Below are 22750 nucleotides of genomic sequence, written 5' to 3'. Positions count from 1 at the left end.
GGGTCAATCTGTTACCATAGGTCTCATCCAGTGAATAATACCCAACTGGGTGTTCAAAAATGTAAGCATCTGTATACGAAGACCGGTGAGATATCATGCAGGCTTTCTACGAGCAAGCCCAACATGTAGAAGATGACACAGAATTTTGTTTACTTGAGAGTTTCTAGGAACTGATCTGTTGCATATCTTATTCCATTTTTGGTCCACTGCCTGTTGTCTTTGAGATATGGTTGTGATAGAACAAATAAGAAGTTGGGTACCTGGTGTTGATTTCAGCACTGTGACAATCCCCACTATGCTGGTTAACTGGACATCAATCATGATGACATGAATACTACTAGTCCCTACAGACGCACAGTATTTTGAAGCAGGATACACAAACACCTGTCCTGTTGTGTGCGAAGTGTCCACATCTACTACCTACCTTGTATCAGTCAACTTTCTGGTAATACTTGAGGTTTAAATTTTGTCTGGTTATTTCAAGATTATTTCTCCATATAAGATCCCAATTGAATATTATTTCTAGGTACTGTGGATGCAGGTTGTAATGCAGCTGTTTTCAGCAGGAGTCTGCATATCAAGTTTTATGTCAACAAGCCTGTTATTCAAGTGGACTACACATACCTTTGTTGTAATGTAATTGAGAAAGACCTTTCACCATTTCTAAAATTTATTTAGTATATCTATACCCTCCAAAATGGTTGTTTTCTCCTTCTACAAAATATTACTGTCACTTACCATTTCTTTCACTCTGGATACCAAGATGCATTATGGTTCAGAATCCAGATTAAACTGTAGGCACCACAGCAACTAGCTGGGAAAGGTAATTCAAAGGCCTAAGGAATGAAAGGGTGGATGAGCATTCAAGATATATCATTCATTACTGTCATTTCATTAGAATGCTTTCAAGATCTAACCAGGTACATGAAATTTGAATTCAAATTCTGTAATACGCAAGTTATTTCTCAGCAAAAAGAGGGAATGTTAGAGTTGAATAATGGCACGGTGCTCTACAGTTGAACTCACTGCAAGTTGAAGGGGAAAAACCTGGAAAATCAAAATCTGGATGGCCAGAGAGGGAAGTGAAATCTGCTCCTATCCAATGCAACAACAATGTGAACCCCACTCTATGGATTTTTTTTAAGCACATAAGGAATATTTCATCATGCTCCCAAGTTCTCATCCCTGCAATAATTACCGAAGATAATATTATAAAGCTATCTCTGTTTTGCCTTGAGCAAACACAGTTTTCTTCTTTGTCATAAAACAATGTTTTGATACGGTTTCACCATCATCAGTGGGTTCACATAACATTCTGTTGAATAACATGTAAAACTATGCATGATTATCTATATAGCTTTGGGATTGTGGTTGTTACATTCATAACATTCCAACAATATAATTTAATAGCACACACTGATGTTTGTGTACCTATCTGTTGCCTGTAGTATATCCCAAAACTGTGTACATTACCCAAAAAACTCTATATATCATCATGCCCTTGTTTCCTTTTACTTGATAGAAAATAAAATTGTTTGTCCAATGAAACATAGTAGAAAGCAAACACAGGCAAAAAGTGAGTTTTAATCTCAATATACCCCTTTACTGTGCCTCTTGGGCACGTATATGATTCTCTAAATACCCGGGTACGTTATTCCAATAATATACATTAGTCAACCTCCTCCTTCCACCACTCTCCGTCCATCTCCTCCTACCTACCTCCCTCCCCCCCTCTCTCCCCCACCCTATCTACCCCTGCCCCCTCTATCCATCTCCTCCTTTTCCTTTTCTCTGTCTATCTCCTCACCCCCTTCTCTCTCCACAGTATCATGCCCCATCCAATAGGAGGCTAGTGGTTTTTACTGCCACTTTATTTCTTTTAGAATGGAACTAATATGTACAACAAATTTGGCTGAAATCATTCCAGAGGTTAGGAGAGCTTTCTATCTATGACTTTGCCTGCTTACACACGTCAAACATACTGAACATATTTCACACCATATTTGAACACATCTCTAGCGAATATTACCCTGCAGTTTCATTTTCACGCAGCTTAATGGCGACAACGTCATTATCTCCTAAGTATGTGTTGTACAATGATATAATTTTGCTACTACATTCAGTGTGTTTGTGAGTAGTGTCTACAAAATGTGTAGTGAATACAGTTAAGTATTACAGAAGCAACAAATTAAAATGTCATGCTTTATGCAGCAGTGCTATTACGTGATAAACTTTTTTCCCCTTTGTAGGAGTGTCAGCCACAAAAAGTTTCATAAAGATTCAAAATTATAACTAAAGTTTTGTGCAAGCCACTAAGTGCTCTTATTCTTAAATACGGGATGAACAGCATCTCGATATTCACATTTTGTGCTACACTTCTTTTACACCACCCCTCCCCAATAGGTATGTCGTTCTTACCCCCACAATCATCATTTCCACACAGTGCATGATATGTTACACACACACACACACATTTTTATACCTCTTTATCATTAATATTACAAATACGGAATGTACTTTTCCAAGTGTTAGAAGACAACTTCAATTCTCTTTGAAACTGAGTAATTACAAGTAACTGCACTAAGTTTGTAGGATACTAGAAACAGCACACAATTTGTAGAAATAATACAGAAAAAAGCATTTTTAATATAAATTATATTCATTACATTTTATAAGACTTAAGGGTGTAACCATTATTTCTAGCAGGTTACTTATGTTTTATGTGCAATGGCTCATTTATATGATTAATCATAATGATGTGAGATGAAGCATTTCACATTCATATGTAAATATGGTTGTGTGTTGATCATTTACAAACATTATATTTGTGTGTGTGTGTGTTCATGTTTTTGACATTCGCATTAATATTGAACAGTTTGATGCCTCTATAAATTTCCATGCAACAACATAACTGAATGGAGCTACACGCATTAATGCAGATAATCTGAGTGTTTCAGCAAGGAAAAAAAAATTAATACATCTTTTTCATAAACAACTAGTTTCAAGATTACGTAGAAATATAAACACATCAAAAAAAGTTTTGCATCACCTCGGTTCTGAAGGTTCTGGAACCTGTACAGAAAATGGAAGAGAGATCAATGTAAACATCATTTCTGCCCTTCTTATTGCTCTTAAAAACCACACATTTCATGTTGTGAGACCTTCAGAGGTGGTGGTCCAAATTGCTGTACACACTGGTACCTTTAGTACCCAGCAGCACTTCCTCTTACATTGATGCATGCCTGTATTCATCATGGCATACTATCCACAAGTTCATCAAGGCACTGTTGGTCCAGATTGTCCCACTCCTCAACTGTGATTCGGCGTAGACCCCTCAGAATAGTTGGTGGGTCACATCGTCCATAATCTGCCCTTTTCAATTTATACCAGACTTCGATGAATTCTTCTCGGGTTATCAGCCGAGTGGTGGCATTGTCTTGTTGCAACATTTTGATGAATTTCATACCCATAACCTGAGAAAAATTCATCAGTGTAATACGCTGAGAAAGACTGCAATCGCATACACCAGGCATATTCGATAGTTTTTATGTCAGGAGAACATGCTGGCCACTCTAGTCGAGCGATGTATTTATCCTAAGAAAGTCATTCACAAGATGTGCACGATGGTGTGGCGAATTGTCGTCCATGAAGATGAACGCCTCGCCAATATGCTGCCGGTATGGTTGCATTATCGGTCAGAGGGTGGCATCCACAAATCGTACAGCTGTTACGGCGCCCTCCATGACCACCAGTGACGTACATTGGCCCCACACAGTGCCACCCCAAAACAACAGGGAACCTCCACCTTGCTGCACTCGCTGGACTGAGAGTCTAAGGTGTTCAGTCTGATCGGGTAGCCTCCAAACACATCTCCAACAATTGTCTGGTTGAGGGCCTACATGACACTCACTGGTGATGAGAACGTTATGCCAAATCCTGAGTGGCCCATTTGGCATGTGGTTGGGCCTATTTGTATCGCGCAGTATGGTGTCGTAGTTGCAAAGATGGACCTCGCCGTGGACGTCGGGAGTGAAGTTGCGCATCATGCAGCCTATTGCGCACAGTTTGAGTCATAACACAATGTCCTGTGGCTTCACGAAAAGCATTATTCAACCTGGTGGCGTTGGTGTCAGGGTTTCTCCTAGCCATAATCTGTAGGTAGCAGTCTCCATTACAGTAGTAGCCATTGGGCAGACTGAGCGAGGCATGTCATCATTCCTGTCTCTCTTTATCTCCTCCATGTCTGAACAACATTGCTTTGGTTCACTCCAAGACTCCTGTGTCCTTCCTGGCACAAAGTAAAAATGCGGGCCCGATCGAACCACGGCATTGACCATCTAGGTATGGTTGAACTACAGACAACACGAGCCGTGTACCTTCTTCCTGGTGGAATGACTGGAACTGATCGGCTGTCTGACCCCTCCTAACAGTAGGCGCTGCTCATGCATGATTATTTACATCTTTGGGTGGGTTTAGTGACATCTCTGAACAGTCAAAGGGACTGTGTCTGTAATACAATATCCACAGTCAACATCTACCTTCAGGAGTTGTGAGAACTGGAGTGATGCAAACTTTTTTTTGATGCCATCTCACATTTGCATTGCTAGTTAATGAAGAAAATTTACAACATGCCTTGAACTAACGTAACAAATATCATTTTAATCTACTTTAAATGTTGTGCACCTTGTTGACACACATTTTAAGGCACATAATCTTCTTTTCCTCTTCTTCTTCAAAATTCTCTTCATATACACATATATAACAACAAATGTTTTCTTTTTTCCTGCTCTCCATTTTTGATTTCACAAACACACATTTGCCTTACAGGTGCAAGTTAAAATTCTTCTCGAGTCAACATAATCCTTAAAGTGTAACCATTTTTGAAACAGCACAGCAAATTTGAGAAAAAGCAAGTAGTTTCTAAGCCTGAATTTTGTGTCCAAACAGTTATCATTTTACAATAGCAAACAACAGTTTTTTTTATTTCTATTCAGCCAAACACAATCAAGAAAAATGGTTATTGCTCATAGCTTATATTCAGCCTGACCATTTTTCTGAGAACAAAACTTTATTTAAAGATAACTATTTCTGAATTCCATTCAACAGATTTCCAATGGAGCTGTGTTTTTCCACTTGCTTAGGATGCTCACTGACTTCCATCCACTGGTTCAAAAAGACTTTTTTCTCCGCTTTATAATCTGTGAACCTTTTAATGTTGAACACCTTATTTGCACATTTATTATGCTCTCGTATCCTGTCCAGTTCATCCTGAGAATCACAACACGTTTAATTTAGCAGATATCTGAGATTTGTTAGAAAATTCACAAAGCAGCAGTTAGCATCACATCAGCATAGCCATATATTATGCTGTATGGACAAGGATGGAAAGATTTGAGGTGGATGAAAGTCCATCAAATGTTGAAACTTGTGTGTATAGGTCTGGATATTTTGAACTGATGGACTGAAGCACACTTTGCATTAGTCATGTAAGACTTCTACAAGGTCACTCTCTTCCACTCCTTAATTCCATGTGCTCCCTCCTTGTTGAATTTCAGCTATCATGTCACCAATAAATCTGTTTTACCTTGACTTTTACTTCACTTATCTCATACCATGCCTTCTTGGAGATTTTCCACATAAAACAATATTTGTTGAATAAACTCAGATATGTCTTGGACACACTGGCAGAAGTCAGTGAATTCATTTAACAGCTCTTCCTGATGGTGCAATGAAGCTTCATCGAGATATTTGAAGAAATCATTTTATAGTATTCCTGATACAATTTACAACGTTCATCTGAATTTGTATTGGTATGTAGATACAACATACATTTTATCAACACATTCCAGTTAATTCTCATGTCCCTATAAATAATAATTATTCAAATAAATCATATTAGACTGATATTTTCCTCTCACGGCCATACCATGTACTTCATTGCCAAAATGATAAACAAGTAATTTAAGTGAACAAATATGCTCCTTCTATGTTAAGGGCAGTTTTTGTCCTACTTATCGAAACTGAAGTTAATTTTCTTCAGTAACTTTTAAGTATTGCAAAATTTTGAATCTTTTTCTTACAAATGTGACAGACAAGTAGTAGGTAACTGAATTTTATTTATCAAGAGCGTAACTCACTTCAAACTAAAAAAAGGCCTAGTTGTATGAGAACACTCCCAATTCTTCAAATAATATTCCCTCTGAAACAACACAATATTGAGCTGGAGGAATCTGAATTATTAGCAAAATTACATGATAAAATTTGTGCATCAGTGCTTTCCCTGTCAAACGTCAGCAATTCAATGCATTTTTAAATTAATTTTGTATTTCAGCAAAGAGAAGGATACATCCATTCATTATTCTTTATCTTCGTTACCAGCTACAAAATTTAATTTTTGAGCTTCAAGCCACTCAATGGGCTTACATTATTTCCCATCATTGCAGTATTGCTTGGTACATTTCTTTACACCATGCATCATCTACTTTTTTCCATTATCTTACCCCACTTGAAATTTAGCTTTACTTATCTGCCACACAGTGTTCCATGTACTAGCAAAAAGTACAACTAATATTTTAAACAAAGATTCCAAGACTTACCAAGCGGGAAAGCACCGGTAGACAGGCACAATAAATAAAACACACAAACACACACACAGAATTTCTAGCTTTCGCAACCAACGGTTGCTTCTTCAGGAAAGAGGGAAAGACGAAAGGATGTGGATTTTAAGGGAGAGGGTAAGGAGTCATTCCAATCCCGGGAGCGGAAAGACTTACCTTAGGGTGGAAAAAAGGACAGGCGCGCGCGCGCGCACACACACACACACACACACACACACACACACACACACACACACACACACACACACACACACACACACACCTAAAAAATGAAAGGAAGAAAACAAATTCAGTAAAATTTAAGTACTCTGTACTATAAGGTGTCCCAGGAGGAATTATCAATATTCAGGATATGACAGGACTGACAATCTGAAGCAGAATTCTAAACATGGGCTCTAAAACACACACCTTAAAAGTTTTGAACACTTCATCTTTGATAACGTGAAACAAATTTCTTCTATTGTAATTTGTTTGCCTCCAATATTTTGAGAATTGGTTGCATGGACCAAAACAAGAAAAAATATGTATTAAGCATAGGCTAAGTGCATACGTTATGAGCTATGAGCACTTTATTCCTCTTCGCTCCTGTGAAACACAGCTCTTCTACTGACCAAGTGCTCATGGCTTATAAGTAACACATTTTAGAGTCCATGTTTACTAGATTTTTTGCTTCAAATGATCATTCCTGAATACCGAACATTCCTTCTGGAACCACTGTATATATCCATACATTGTCTTTATTTTTTAATCATCAAATAAAAATAGAAAATTGATGAGACTTTCATGAACACTTATTGACATATAGCCTGTCAGCTTTCACCTTGGGATCTTCGGACAATGTTTGTTTGATGATGTTTTCCCACTGTGAGTGGCCTAGCATTCTCAAAGATTCATCGTCCAGGTAAACAGTTAAACAAAATAAATAAAAATAAAAATCACTGAATGAACATTGGCTGAAGACTGCAAAACAAAAGCCAACAGGCAATAACCGCAAAATAAAAATAACTGCAGATGTTTTACTTTGATTGACAGCTAGCGTTTGCAGAAAGACTCAGAATGCTAAACAGCTGCTAGATGGCAGTGTGAAACAAACTTCCCTCAATCCCAGAACACACATCACATATAATCAATGCAGAGACCCTGACAGCAAAACTGTATCCCTTCAGGATTAATAGAGCCAATACAGAGAGTAGGGACCATCAGTTTAAAAATGGCAGATCCCATAACAAGACAAAAGGTAACATCTGAAATAAGAGGCATAAAAATTTAAATAGCAATTGCTAGAAAGGAACCATTATTACTAGATGTGTGTGTGTGTGTGTGTGTGTGTGTGTGTGTGTGTGTGTGTGTAAGGACAATAGAGAGATTTGTTGGTAGCCAATGAGCTAATTTATCACGTTTACCTGACTACAAGTTGAAGCTTTCTTGAACTTTTTCTTTTCTTTTCTTTTTTTCTCCTCTCTTTCAAACATTTGTCATTCGAAAAATACAGGATTGACTACTCACCAATAATGTGTTGTTAGCTGACAGCATGTGCAGATTTAATTTGATGATTTCAGAAGAGAAATGCTGTAAAAGGTACCTCACTGGCCCCTCCCATAACTTATTAGGTAATATAGATTGCAAAACACATCTGCAAATGTAATAAAATTATTCATCAGCTGACAAAATTGATATTCCAGTATTACATAATGGAGGTATTTCATCTCATGATATTCTTCTTGAAAACAGTGTACATAGTTTTTCATGTGTTAGGTATCATTTCAATCAATGCTTGCTTGGACATTGCAGTTGAAAATGGTACCAAATCTTTGTACCATCTTCAAGCCTTGCTGCCAGGAATCATAACAACACTGTGGCCGATGTGAAATCCATCTCTTTGTTCGTTTAGCTGTGCTGCATGAGGCTTTACAAGAGTCAATTGATATTGATACATCTATGTCCATCTGAAAATAATTACACCAGTCATTGGGTTTGCACTGTAACTCAAGAACAAAATCAATTTAGGAAACTTGCAGTCTCTTCAGAAGCCAATGTTTTCATCATTTAGATTTTTCTTTCCACAAGACACTTTGTAACCTTTTCAAAAGATTACTTGGAAACACAGACCACAGAAACATTTCTTATATTATGAGTTAAAGCATTGAACTGACATGCACTTTGTGAGGTGGTAACCTCTTGCTACTGAAATTCCTTTCTTAGACTGACAGATGGCACATCAGCAGTAGACAAACTGTTGTGTGCACACACAATATTTGAAGCAATTTATTGGTTCTTACAGACAATACAACACTAATTTTAAGTTAATAATAATTCACGAAGCGAAGGCCACAAACAAGTGTGTAGTAAAAAGAAAATTTGGCATCACAGAAGCAAATATTTGCAGGAGACATCAGATAAAGGACAAATCAAATGACACCAGTGGACAGAAACAGTGACTATTTCAATAATGCAAGCAACAAAGTTCAGCACATATGAGATTACACACACTCTCTCTCTCTCTCTCTCTCTCTCTCTCTCTCTCTCTCTCTCTGTAGGATTCCTAATTACTTGAGGAATTACATAAATGGAGGCACTGGAAATAAATCTACATTTTCCATCTGCATTTATCCATTCATTCAAAACAAGGCTGATGTGTGTGGATGATGATGAAAATGGAGCATATAATGTAGAAGTAATGTTGGGACTAGACTCTTTCAGAGCACACCTCACACAGGGGAGGTAACAGCTTGACGTCAAAGAACATCTTTTAATAATTCCTGATGGCATAACATCAAATAATGGATGGTTTCGTGATTAGACCCTTCAAGGGTTACCTCCAACTGTTTTACAGTGAATGGCTTCAAGAACATGAAGAAAAATGGGGGAGGGGGGGGAAAGGAGGTTCAGTTTACACAACCCATTCATGCTGGAGCAGGGAATTCTTAATACCTGTAGCCAAACCTGAAATGAATCTTTAATGAAAGGACTGTGCATATTCAATCTCATGGATGGCTCAGGTGACGACATCATAATGGAAGTGTGCCAGGAAAGAAGAAATAGGTGTACACTTACAAAAGAAAACCTGAAAAAAAATAGTGATATCATTGGCAACTTTTAGGCAGCTCTTAAAATACTTTGTATCAGCAAAATAGTTTGTAGTTTTTATTACTCGGAAAACATCAAAAATAAAAATTTCTGAAGGAGCTACTTAAAAAAGGGGCAAGGGGGGGAGGGGGGAAGCATCATATCCACATTCATCTTATAGCCTTTTATGCTGTAACCAAAGACAAAAATACAGAAAGTAAGAAAGAACTAAAAACATTTTGTTCACGAAAAACTATTATCCAGTACATTTACAACCTGTATTTGATCAATATTTGCTTCTTATATAAATTGTATGCTGTCAGGAATTTTCATTCAATGTAAGTACATATTTGTATTGCTGACATCTGCTTTTCCATTACTTCCACCAACTCTTATGTTTCTATACACGTATTAAATTAGTGATCTGTAGTCTTATTCCATATTATTTTTCCAAGCTGTGTTCTACTTATATCTTGTTTCTACATCTGTCAGTCAAATTCGTTGTCTTACATTATTTTCCTGCATGTGAACTAATCTAATATGACAGCTGCAAAGCACCCACTAAAGTATACATATAACAAAATTTGACAGTCCATTTCTTGTTCCTCAACAAAGAGAGAAGTATATGGATGTGGGGAACCATGCAGTTGCATCTCACAAACTAGTCTACTTGTAATTTTCTATGTTTATGTTGACACAAATGAAAATTAAATAACCTGTACTAATGAATTATTTCCAGACCAATGACAATCATTCACTAAGACTATTAATCAAAACTTAATTCAATATTTCTTTATTTAATGGGGCTCTAAAAACAGGTTTTTAACATTCAGCTTACACTTTTGAGTCATTAAATACAAAAAACAAGGTACACTGATCATATATCATCATCACAGGAGAAAATGACAGATCTAAACTTGAAGAACCTATTGTTTAATGGCAAACATTGCACTATGGCACTGAAAAGCTTACATTACCACACTTCTGTAATTAGGACCAAAAAACAATGTAAGAACAAAGTTCCACAGTGATTTGTTTCAAGCACATGGAAATGCAATGTTTTTATTTAAATTTCCAATGAAAACTGAAATAAAAGTTTTCAACTACGCAGAAAATCAATGATGTGACTGAGGTGTTGCTTATGGCTATGTACACAGTCAAACAACAACTGTCTAACATAAAACAAATGTAAGACAACATATACAAACTATTGTCTGATATCTTATACCATCTTGAACTAGCAGTCCAACAGCTGGTGTAACTGCCACTTTCAATTTCCTTAGATTTTTACGATTATTATTACTGCTGTCAACCTGGTACTGCAAATGCTGTGGCTGGTGTCATCTGAATACTGGTGATACTAACATATCCAGTGTCAGCCAACATCAATGCAATGTCGTGGTCATTGACATCAAACAATTGGAGTTCCAATTTTTTCAAGACATCATCTTTTGAAATAATTTTTGCCCTCAGTGGTTGAGTACAATCTGTAAGACACCTAAAAACTGAAATAACTGTTTCAAGACTATCATCATCTACACTCGCGTTCATTTCTGTAAATGCCAATGAAGATTCTATTGCCTGAAATGGTAAGTGAAGATACTGAGGCTCAATATCACGTACATATATTTCACTCACCCATTCTGTATTCCCATAGTCCACAAAAAAGACTTGTACCAAGTTGTTGTCATTATCTGTATCAATTACTCTTGCCCGATACCAAATCCCATCTTGATGATAATGGGCAAGAACCAGCTGCCCAACAGCTGGTGTAACTTTCAGTTTCCGTAGATTTTTAAGATTGTCTTTGTCATTTATGTATCTGTTCAATGTCAGAAGTGTCTCCTCACCTGAATTGTCATTAACATTGAGAATAATATAAAACAAATTTATCCTAATAACACAAGTAACTTGAAGGTAGATAGTTTCCCCTACTTCTGGTAGCACTACCTGTGAAAATGCTTCTTGAAATACTTCTTCTTTATCTGATATCCAGCCACCTGGGTGACTCAGCACATGTTCTTTCCGGCAGTTGCTACCTTTGTAGCACCTGCCATGCCGTGCATAAAATTTACAAAAGCGCTGCTCGTCATTTGCTGAATAACCTGCCACAGCTTCACATGCATCTTCATCATCATATACAAGTACTTTACTTCTTTCAAAGTCTTCTTGCATTGGGTCCCACATATCTAAAGTATCTTTATTAAGAAGACATTTTGCCTCCCCAAGAGCTATTAATTTCTTATTAACTGACACACCTGGTGATGATGGATCAACCAACAACACTCCAAGGGACCCATAGGAAGTGAACTCTTTTACTTGCATATTGAAAACATGGTCTAAATTTAAAACATTTCTAAACTCAGACAGTGAACATGGTGACCATTCATAACTCACATATGTGTACATAGCACATTCAATAGGAGCAACACCATACAAGTGACATTTCTGTGCCAAAACAGGAATTTTTGCAAACTGTCTGGCCAGAGGCTGCACAAAATCCAGTTCAACAACCATTTTATCACCAATGTCAACAAAAGACACACACACAGTTGTTTCAGTTGCAGGCAACCAGTCAATGATTTCAGCCCTGTACCACTGTTTATCTTGAGGATACAGAGCAACACAATATGATTTAATAACATTTTGTGCGCCCTCTTTTGTAGCGAATTTAATTTTGTTTTCTGAATAAAAAATTGCCATTTTTTCATGTAAATCTGTAAATTCATCATTCTCATTCAAGAAAATCTGCATGTAAAAGAGACTTGGCGAATCAACAAATGTAGGAATACCAAGAACTGTTTTGTTAAGAAGATAACTATAATTTCTTTTCTCCAAAATAAAGTCTTTACTACAATAAATGGTTGCCATTACACTTGTTGTGTCTTCACCACTTTCAGCAGACAGCAGTTCTGCAGTTCCAAAACTGGATGCCTGCACAATATTCTCATCAGTATGAGAATCAATAGTGTCTTCTGCATCTAAAATCACATCTGAATATGATTTTTCACAGAGTGATATTATTTCTGCGATATCCGAATCACTTAATTTCTGAGAATTCAAATTTTTATCAACTTCATAATATGGTGGTATTTCAATACTCGGTATACAATGGAAACTGGGGGAATTTAGTTCTTGATTTATGCCACCTGTACAGTTTTCACATAGCTCCTGAGAATTTTCAACATCAACTCTACTATCTGCCCTAAGCTCGTATGTGTGAAAAACAATTTTTCCACAGATTTCAACTGCATCATTTGTTACTTTTTCAGAATTTAAATTTGTGTCAGTTTCATGCAACAGCAGTGTTCGACTGCTTGGTTCACAGTGGGACCTAGGAGAGTTTGTGTCTTCATATATACCATCTGTACAGTTTTCATAGATCTGCTGGGCATTTCCAACACCAGCCATACAACGTTCACTAAGCTCAGATGCTTGAGAAGTAATTTTTTCACTGATTTCATCTGGATCATTTGCTACTTCCGGAGTAACATTAAGCACCACATTTTTGGCACGACAGTCTTGAGATACAGATGTAACGGCAGTTGAATTCTTCAACTCAGAGGCCTCAGTCTCCTGTGAACATTCTTCAACAACAGGTTTGTGTGTGATAGCTGGAATTATTGTACTATTAATAAGCTGTGAGACATTGTAGATTTTATCTGTTTCCATATCTATGCTGTCTGCATCAATAATGTAACGGGGCAATGCAGAGCCACCTACTGTCTTGATAAATTTAACTGAAAGTGTTGTCTGCAGCATCAATTCTTCGAATTTACGATCCATCTGACACTGCCGCAGATTTTCTTTACACCACATACTTGAATCACCCGCAATGCCTTCCAGCTGACAATTTACAGCTTGAGCTTGTATACACATTAACTCTTCAGTAATTTTCCAAACATTCTGCAGTTTAAAAGATTTCATTCTTCCACTATCCACATCAAGAAGCATAACACAAGTAGTATCCAAAAGTTCTGTGCCTCTCACAGTTAACACTTTGCCTCTGAGGAATCTCTCGCCATCTGCTACAAGTACATAATCGCCTACATCTGGCAAAACGGACAAAGCCTCCAATCTGTTGGTGTAATACATGCTACTGACACTTTTCTGGATAAATTTAATGTCTGAACATGGGTAATAACACAACCAGAAATTCCATGGGTTGTCCCCGTGTGAATATACCATTTCCAGTACCTCATTTGGCTTTATATCATACTGGCTTATACGCTTCTTTGCAGATGTGAATCCACTGCTTTCACTTCTCAAGTCCTCACTTATTCTACACACAGGAAGAGTTTCTACACTGGAAACATGAGCAACACTCTCAGTAATTTTTTCCGTGTCGCTAACATTAACTGCATACGGCGAAGAGTTTTCCACCCTTTCTACACTTTCGGCTGATGTGCACACTTCTACGGATGAATCACATACCTCTTGACCCAGAGCACTGACTTTTGTAATCGACACATCTTCTGAGTTTGATAGCTCCGTACTGCGATCTTCTTCCGTAGGATTACTTAACTTTTCCGGTGCTCCAACTTTAACATCTGACAAATCTTCTGAATTCGATACTGTTCTACAGCGTTCTTCAACAGGGAATCCTTCAGTTTTAGTTGAACAATGTAAATTACACACTTCACTATCTAAAAACTTTTCACATGACAACAAGCTGAATTCACACTGCACTTGCAAAAATATGTTTAAAATTTTGTCCACATGACTTGACACTTTTGGATACGTTTGAAAGAACGACACTGAATCTTTTTCACGCAGCACTGTATCTACAACAAAATTTAGTTTCTCCAGATATTGAGATATTAGAACACTAATATCAGTCCACGTTTCGTGAAGTTCCGTTTTCTTATTAATTAAACGTTTCTTTTGCTGCATTACTTGACTCATGACTGAAACCGATACCTAAACTGCTATACATTCGTGCACATCAACACACAAACATAGCCAAAGCATTTGTGAGCGGGAGCGCAATCCCAAGATAGCCATAGATGTCGCTTCCGCACCGATCAATAGCGAAGCTACCACTGCAGCAACGTCACGCAGCCGGGCTTCCACAGGCACTACTAGCACGAGCATTCCCCCACCACCACTCGCGTAAGTCAAGCCCACACGATAAGCTGTGTCTGCGCAGACATCTGCGCAATTCCTGTGATGTAAACGTAGCTGCAAATGTGGTGTGTTCACACAAGATCCAAGTTATTGCTCACCCACAATCTATCTAGTAGTAAAGACGATGCTGTCGTAACCTCAAAGATCATTTCACTTATTTTGAATCGGAGAAACATATATTATGATCTGTGTTTGCAACTTGTGTTGTCAGAAAAAAAATTAAAAAATTAAACAAAATATAATAAACAAGAAGACCAATCAAAACGGTCTAGACAGTGACTGCTTAAGCGAAGCCAACTTTAGCAAACAAATTTATTTCACGGATTAAATGATTGATTCATTGTTTTATTGTTCCATTTCATCATTTCTGTACATAGGCACAAATTGATATAGTCAGTTATTATGATATACGACAATATGAATTAATATGACGATTATAAATTGTATGTCTACTGCAACATACATAACTTTAAATACATAAAAATAATGAGCAAATACATACATATGAATAACTACACTTATACTCTCTTACAAATAGTTATTCTAGTTAAAACTATAAGGATTTTTATCTTTCTTACAGCATTGTGTTGTTTTTTGTATAAAAGAAACAAATTTTCACTATGTCTTGATACTCTTCTTACAAATTAACAACAATTAATCTTATAATTAAAAGAAGCAAAGCATTTGCAAATTCTGCTTTGTATATAAAAGATGCAATTATAAAGAATAAAAGATATTAATAATTCGAGTGATGTACACCAATTTTTAATTATGTTTCTAACTCGAGTATTCTGGAGGAAACATCCCACACTAGAAAAGCAGCTAGCTTCACTTTAATGTGTTGTGGTAACTTGTTGTAAAGTTTTTTCCCTGCTACAAGAGCCCTGTCTCACTGAAATTTCGTTTTAGCATATTCACTGTGCAGCTCCATTTTCTGCTATGTAATGTACTTACGAATTGCTTCGTTTTCAAACTCTAGTTTGTCTTCAGTGTCCGTCATTTTCTTGGTGAAACGTATATAATCACCAGAACACATAAAAAAATAATGATAGAATTGGCAAGTGCTTCAATAGTGGCTTCAATAAGCTTCCAGTAGTTACATGTCTTATGCTCCTTACATTTCTTTTCTGGACAATAATGCAACTTCTGCTGGTAGGTGAGTTGCCCCAAAAGAATTATACTTCATCTCAACAGTGATTCCATCTGAGAGTAATTTATATTTTTCATCATTTGTTGTGTCATGCAACCACATCAGAATTTTCGTGCAGTAACAGGTGGTATTAAATTTCTTATTGATAAAGGTTACATAATTATTGCACTTTAAATTTCTTGTTTCCATATTCCAAGAAATTAAATCGAGTTTATAGTTTCTAATTGTTTATCCAATAGCGTTACAGTAGTAAATGTTGTATCCTTTCTGCAGTGTGTAAACGCATAATTACTGTATTTTCTGTATGAATGATGAGACTCATTCTGGAGAACCTTACTTAGGATGGAATTGCTGACTCTTACGTATCTTATAAGTAGCAGGAACGGGATTGGACCAAGAATAGAACCTTGTGGCACACCATATTTAACGTTGCGTTTATAAAATTTAAAAGTTTTTTAATTGCTTTAGCAAACAATTATACAACTTTAAAGTAATTTATGGGCCCAGAGTAAAAATTTCATTTAATATCTCTGTGCACCAGTGGCATGTGATGTGGTCTTGTTGTATTAATTTTGTTAGAAAAGCTTCTGTACTGTATACATTTCTTAATATTTAATACACAATAATAATGAACTTGACCATGTACATTGCAACAAATGTCTACTACAATGGGGTCACACATAAGTGTTACAAAAATGGCAATTACATGCATTCTATCTGTTAGTGTACAGGATCAAAGTCAAGGAAATGTACATGAATCTTATAGCTACAAATATACAATTATATTTCACATGCACAAACACTTTATCTACATTGTCTTTCGACAGTGTTCATATCATACTTTACATTTAAATAGTGTAACCTCCAGATGGTCAGGAGCAGCGCATTTACTAGTAAAACAAACCGTGTATAAAATTTAGATTAGGCTCTAAGCTTCTATGTTTACTGCAGAAAACGTTCTACAAAAATGTTATGTCAGTTTTGATTGTATGCACAAATAATTTCACTTTTAAAACAAAAACTGCCTTGCACTGACCAAGAGCACACCAGCCCACACAACAGGTATGTTACAGTCCAAGGAACTCAGGCAGTCGAATACGCTACAAAGTTTTTGGTTGCTAGTAGGTTTATTAAAATTATAGCCAATTTACTAACTTGTCTTTCTCATGAGTCAGGTTACTCTGCTTGCATGTGGGGCCAAATTTGGTTAAGTTATGTAGTGGATATCTTGCATTTTTCGTAGTTTATTTATGACGTGTGTAAATAATATGCATCAAAACACTTGGAAACTTGCCTGTTATCTAACATACATTTTGTGAATTTATCTTACAATTTTAATGACGTAAAATACGTTAAATAAGAGAAAATATAAGAAGCAAAAATAAACATTAGGCTATGCTACAGGTCAGTCTATAGCCACAACAGAGACTGGAAGTGGAGGGGAGGGGGGGGTGTGAAGTGTCCAGTTCACACTTTATCAGCATGGCTAAACATCTGCATATCAAGCTCAAAGATACAGTATCACATTAATTTGCACTTTGCACATTTTAATTTATTTGTGCAATTATCTGAAGTTATAACATTAAATATCTAACTGCCTGTTCTGGATCCAAACTTTGGAAAAGGGTTATCCATTTATAAGTACATACCAAAATTGCTTCACTTAGTAAATTATATCTCATACTTTGTATTCAGAGGGGTCCTATTATAATTTCAATTTGTAATTTAAAAGGAATAACTGTGTGTTAACAGGAACCTTTCTGCCTGCATTCCATACTTTCTAATGTGAAAGCATAGCATACTTCATTTAAAACTTCCAAAATGTAACAAAAACAATATTGTAGCAAAGGCGATTTCAAGTTTCAAACTATGAATAATAATTTTTTTAAAAAAATATGATCACCAGACTTTCCATCTAGCAAGTAAACTTTCAGTCACAGACGAAACTTACGATCTTGTGCCCCTGATGTTTAGCAAATGCAATAAAGCCTTTTTTAGACTTCTCAACCGTAACAAAATTATCCGAACATCACATGGCTTAATGGATTTGCCATGGAGAACTTGGATGAAACAAGCTTCATTACACAAGTAAACGAATATATCACTGTACCACAGTACACAACACACAGAACAGTTAGAGAACATATGTAATAATATTTCAACCAATACTTTATCTTTTTTCGAGATATGTGCATGCATTTATACTCTAAGCATACAGCAACCACAATTCTGAACAGAAACTCAGCAGCTGTGTCGCTTACAAAACCATATGCAAACTCTTGACATTTCAAAATAGCTGCAGAATTACTCTCTCAAACATAACACTTATCAGAACGGTGTGGCACTACAGGAAATACGGAATGACGTGCAACAGCCGTTTTATGAATTCTCTATCTCTTGAGTGTTAATGTAACCTGACTAGATGATGACATGTCGGTCTGAGTGAACTAGTCATCTAGGTTCCAATAGTAATATTTCTGATTTATTTGTCATATCTGGTATTCCCATAAAGAATCATACCTTACTAAGTTAAGGCCAATTCACACTGGCCATCATTATATAGTGGCACCATCATGTCACGGCACCATCACGTCAGGGTGTATTCATATTGGCCATCACATGAAGTCAGTTTAGGTCATGTGATCTCGAGTCACATGGCTGTCATCAATCATCAACTATTTTCTTATTTGAACTGCAATCTTTGCGAAGTGATTCTCAGTTGTTTTTATGTAGGGAATGCCCTCACACAACTGGTAGCATATATATGTGTATGCTATGATTCACATTTGTACCAAAATGGCATTATTTTATCAGACGCATATTGTTTGCAGATTGTAGAGATATCTTGTATACTAGAGGAAGAAGACAGGAGTGCAAAACTGTGCAAAAAAAGTGTGTTTCCTGAAAATGATGTCGTTATGTCGTGCAGAAAGTGAATTTCATGTATACTACAAGAAGCTGGAGGAAGAGGAATCTGCATTTTGTAAATATTTGAGAACAGTGAAACACCAATTTTTTCATTTGTTATATTAGATTTCACCCAAAATTACTAAAAGGAACACTGTGTTATAAGCTGCCATCACACTGTCATCAAAAATAGGTTTGTTTAAGATTAAGTTAAGTTGCCAGTCCAGAGCAAATTTTTGCACAATAGGCACATCTCCCTCTATACATTTCCCTTCAAGAGTTATAGGTTTTCTTTACAATTTGTATGTGGTTTTTAATAGTTCAAGTGTATCATTTGTATTGGGATGAGCTACTGAAATCACATAAATATTGAGCACCGGTGCTTACAAAACTGTTTTACACACAATCCATGGAGCTACTTAACACTATGTCAGATTGCCACAAATACGTATGGAAACAAAACAATGTAATATAGTACTTCATGTATATTTCACAATCAAATTGCAAATACTTGACAACATAAAAATAAATTCCACTTATTAATCAATTTGATTCTACCCAAACTTCTTTTTTCACTTCATGTGGCAGCTATTTGCAGTACATTTCATTGTATAAGATTAAATAATGGTGCTTCTGACCTAATGGAGTCTGAGTACCTCCCATCACCCATTCTTACAATTCAGACAGCTGCCTCACTGCTTCAGTTGATCTTTCATCATTCTTTATAAAATTATAAATTAAAAAAATAACAAAATGAAGCAATTTACAACAAATAACAGAAATGACTAATAACAAAGACTGATATCAACCATGAAAATTGTGTCAAAACGAAATATGGGGGATGAGCATATTGGTGTATATTGGGAGGAAATGAGTTTGGGGATCAAGTGATCAAAATTGTGATGTCATCACTTTCAGCCTGTGTCTTTCCAGACTGGTGCAACACACACAATGACAGACTGACAGTAAAGCTTTGCCAATGTGAAATTATGGAAACATGTCTTTGTTCATATTATTTTTAATGCAACACTTTCCACTTTTAAGAGCAGTTACAAAGCAACGTAAATGAAATATGTCTCATAACTAATGCAAACAGCACAATTTGAGGTCACTAGTAATACACATCACCCAATAATGTTTCATGTCGAAAACATTGATTTACAAGGAATAATTTTAATAAACAAATGAATGACATTGTAGTGTAATACAAATAATTTATTACTTTTTTCTTTACAAAACAGGTAACTAAAGAATATAAACAAAAACATATTAGACAAAGGCATTCTTGTAAGTCACAGTATGCAGTCAGAAATTTTGTACGATAGCTACACATTAACCATTTGTTCCATGCATAGGAACAGTATCCCACTGTCTAATAATTGATAAGCTACTTTTCATTAGAAATTTCTTTCACATAATTTCTATCTACTACATGGGAATAACGGTATATTCGTCACAGGTAGAAAAATTGCAGTATCACCTATGTCCATCAAGACACGATTTCTAATTTTCTTTTCTACCTCAAAAACCTGGGTAGTTGAAATATTCTAATTTGAACCAGCCAGTTGTCGATACAGCCAAAAGCGAACGTCAAAACTGTGTGTTTGGACTCCCCTGGTAGGGAGAAACTGTGTCCAGGCACGATAATATAGCGCTTGGACAACTGTATGGTTACTTCTGTTGAATGCCACAAACCAAAGTGTGTCTCTTTTGTCAGTTTGTTGCTAGTATTTAGTCGTTCCACTTCTTCAGCCATTGGACAAACTCCTGAAAGAACGCTAAATGAGAACAGTTTCTTGAGACTGCCACTTCTAATTGTTTCCTTAGTCTCTTTCCTGACTATAAATTTTAAATGTTAGTCACATATTATCATGTACAGATTACTGCTGTGCATGAAGTAGTGCTTTAACAGTAAGTGAAGTAGTGTAGGGCTCTAGCTCTCTTAATGCTACTGGAATGCATTCATGAAATATTATTAAAACCAGAGAAACATTTTTGTCTTCCTAAATGCAATGGATAGATAGCTTTTAGATAAATAGAAGCTCCATATTTTACAAGCTGATTTTTTTTTTCAATTGAATGCATGTATTTTAAGGCACCAAAGAAAGCTACTGCTGTACCAATCCCTTTAAATTCTGGTAATATTAGTTCCTGATCAGAAACATTCAGCCATGAATTTCACACACACTTTAAAATATAAATTGTACCAATCATGAAATATAATTCCTGCTGGGTTCTTTGGGTTTGTATACTGTGTCTTCTGTTATGGTGGGTCAGATAAACCGGAAACAGGATATTTACTTACTGCACTATCATCAGCCACAATAGCAAGTGCTGTAATTCCTATATCTTCCAATCGAATAACAAGGCTTTTACCAAAGAGCACAGCTGAATACCACCACAATTTCCAGCTGGTAATATATGGACAACATATTTTAAAAAAGACAATGAACTTGAAATCATAACACATCAGCTCTTTTTGCCAGACCACTTTTCTGTGAAGCAGAATATACAACAGTGCACAGCTTGTAACTCATCTGTGGCTTTACAAAATCCTTGTCCATTAATAATAAGACCAGTTTGTATTTCTGAGCCAGAAATGGATATTTTCTCTTTACATAGAGTAGGAACTGACCTCAGTGTGCCTTGTGAGGGAAGAGTAAGATTATCAGAGCTTCTGATAAATTTGTGCACATGTGGTGAAATAGGAAAAATGATAAATTTGTATGCATGTGGTGAAATAGGAAAAAAAATATAGTCCTCCAGGAATAACATATCACATTTACATTGTTCAAGAAAATCATTTGTTTCTTTGAGGAAAGCAGAAGCATTATGTCTTTTAAGAAATATTTCTCCAAAGTGATTAATTTTCCACTGCAACTACACAATGATCAGCTGACTGCTCCACAGTAAATGCTCCACAAAAGCACAGTGTATGTTCTGAATGATTCTTTTGAACCTCGTTAATACATGAAACAGCCACTGGAAATCTAGTGCCTGATGCAAATTTTACTTCCACACCATGGAAAAAATAGTAAATTTAAATCCTTACTAATGTTGACATACCACCTTAATCTTGGCTGAAGTTGCTCTTTTGTAATTATAAACAATAGCACTTTTTACTTCTGCATAATAAATCAATCAGGATGAAATGTTTTGAAATTTAGTTTCGTTTGTAGTTGATTCATATCTCCAATGGTATATTGCCTACGAGCTTCAGGTAATGTTTCCTCACATTCTTAAAGTGCAAAAGCTAGCTGGTGGTTTTTTTTCATGTTCTTGTATTTTATGGATCTACCCACCTTGTTATAGGTTTTGACATATAATATGGGCAGTTTGGAAACAATGGTGGTACTGCTCGTGCAAAAATCAAAATTGATAACAATTTATTTCGAATTTTACAGAGTGTGCTTAGACAAAACACACCTATCAATAACAGTGGTCGGTTCTATAAATTTTCCAATCATTTTCTATTTAAATGTTTACAAATCATAAAATTACTCACCTTTAACCAATCCTGTTTTACTTTCACACATAGTGGTGTTTCATTCCACGTCCTGATGCCGAAAATGCAGTCCATTGATTTAGAAGATGAAAGTGCCATAACATTGTTTCTCAGTCTCTTTTAGAAATACAGATTATTAAAATCATATTAGTGAACTATGGATATTGTAATGTATTTAAAAATAATTATATTACTTGCCCTGGAATTACTTGGTGGCTGAAGATCATCTCTACAGACAGCTCAAATCCACCGCTGGTTTTCTAATTTGGTACTTAGTTGCATGTTCCTTACATGATACAGGCGACTCTTTAATCAAAATTATGTGGAATGCGTTAGTTTACAGGACATGTATACATGTCGTCGGACTTCCCACATGAC

The 22750-nt window shown here is 36.1% G+C and overlaps 2 protein-coding genes across 4 annotated transcripts in view; one reads left to right on the top strand and one right to left on the bottom strand.

The window, feature by feature from the left end:
• LOC126354025 (protein kinase C-binding protein NELL1-like) overlaps window positions 1-22750 on the top strand; it is an 871152-nt gene that overhangs the window by 511778 nt on the left and 336624 nt on the right. The gene's annotated exons all lie outside the window — the stretch shown is intronic.
• Window positions 10461-15041, bottom strand: LOC126354024 (uncharacterized). The gene has a single exon (XM_050003351.1). It carries the CDS (start codon window positions 14586-14588, stop codon window positions 10992-10994), a length of 3597 nt encoding a protein of 1198 aa, XP_049859308.1. The 5' UTR covers window positions 14589-15041; the 3' UTR covers window positions 10461-10991.

The sequence above is a fragment of the Schistocerca gregaria genome, chromosome 3 (genome assembly GCF_023897955.1).
Source record: "Schistocerca gregaria isolate iqSchGreg1 chromosome 3, iqSchGreg1.2, whole genome shotgun sequence".
Classification (NCBI taxonomy): Eukaryota; Metazoa; Arthropoda; class Insecta; order Orthoptera; family Acrididae; genus Schistocerca; species Schistocerca gregaria.
Note: the sequence above shows the minus strand (reverse complement) of the source record. Positions and strands in the feature narration are given on the sequence as shown.

Bases quoted from the DNA above. Each gene is read 5' to 3' on its own strand.
- LOC126354024 (XM_050003351.1), bottom strand. From the start codon at position 14,588: ATGAGTCAAGTAATGCAGCAAAAGAAACGTTTAATTAATAAGAAAACG.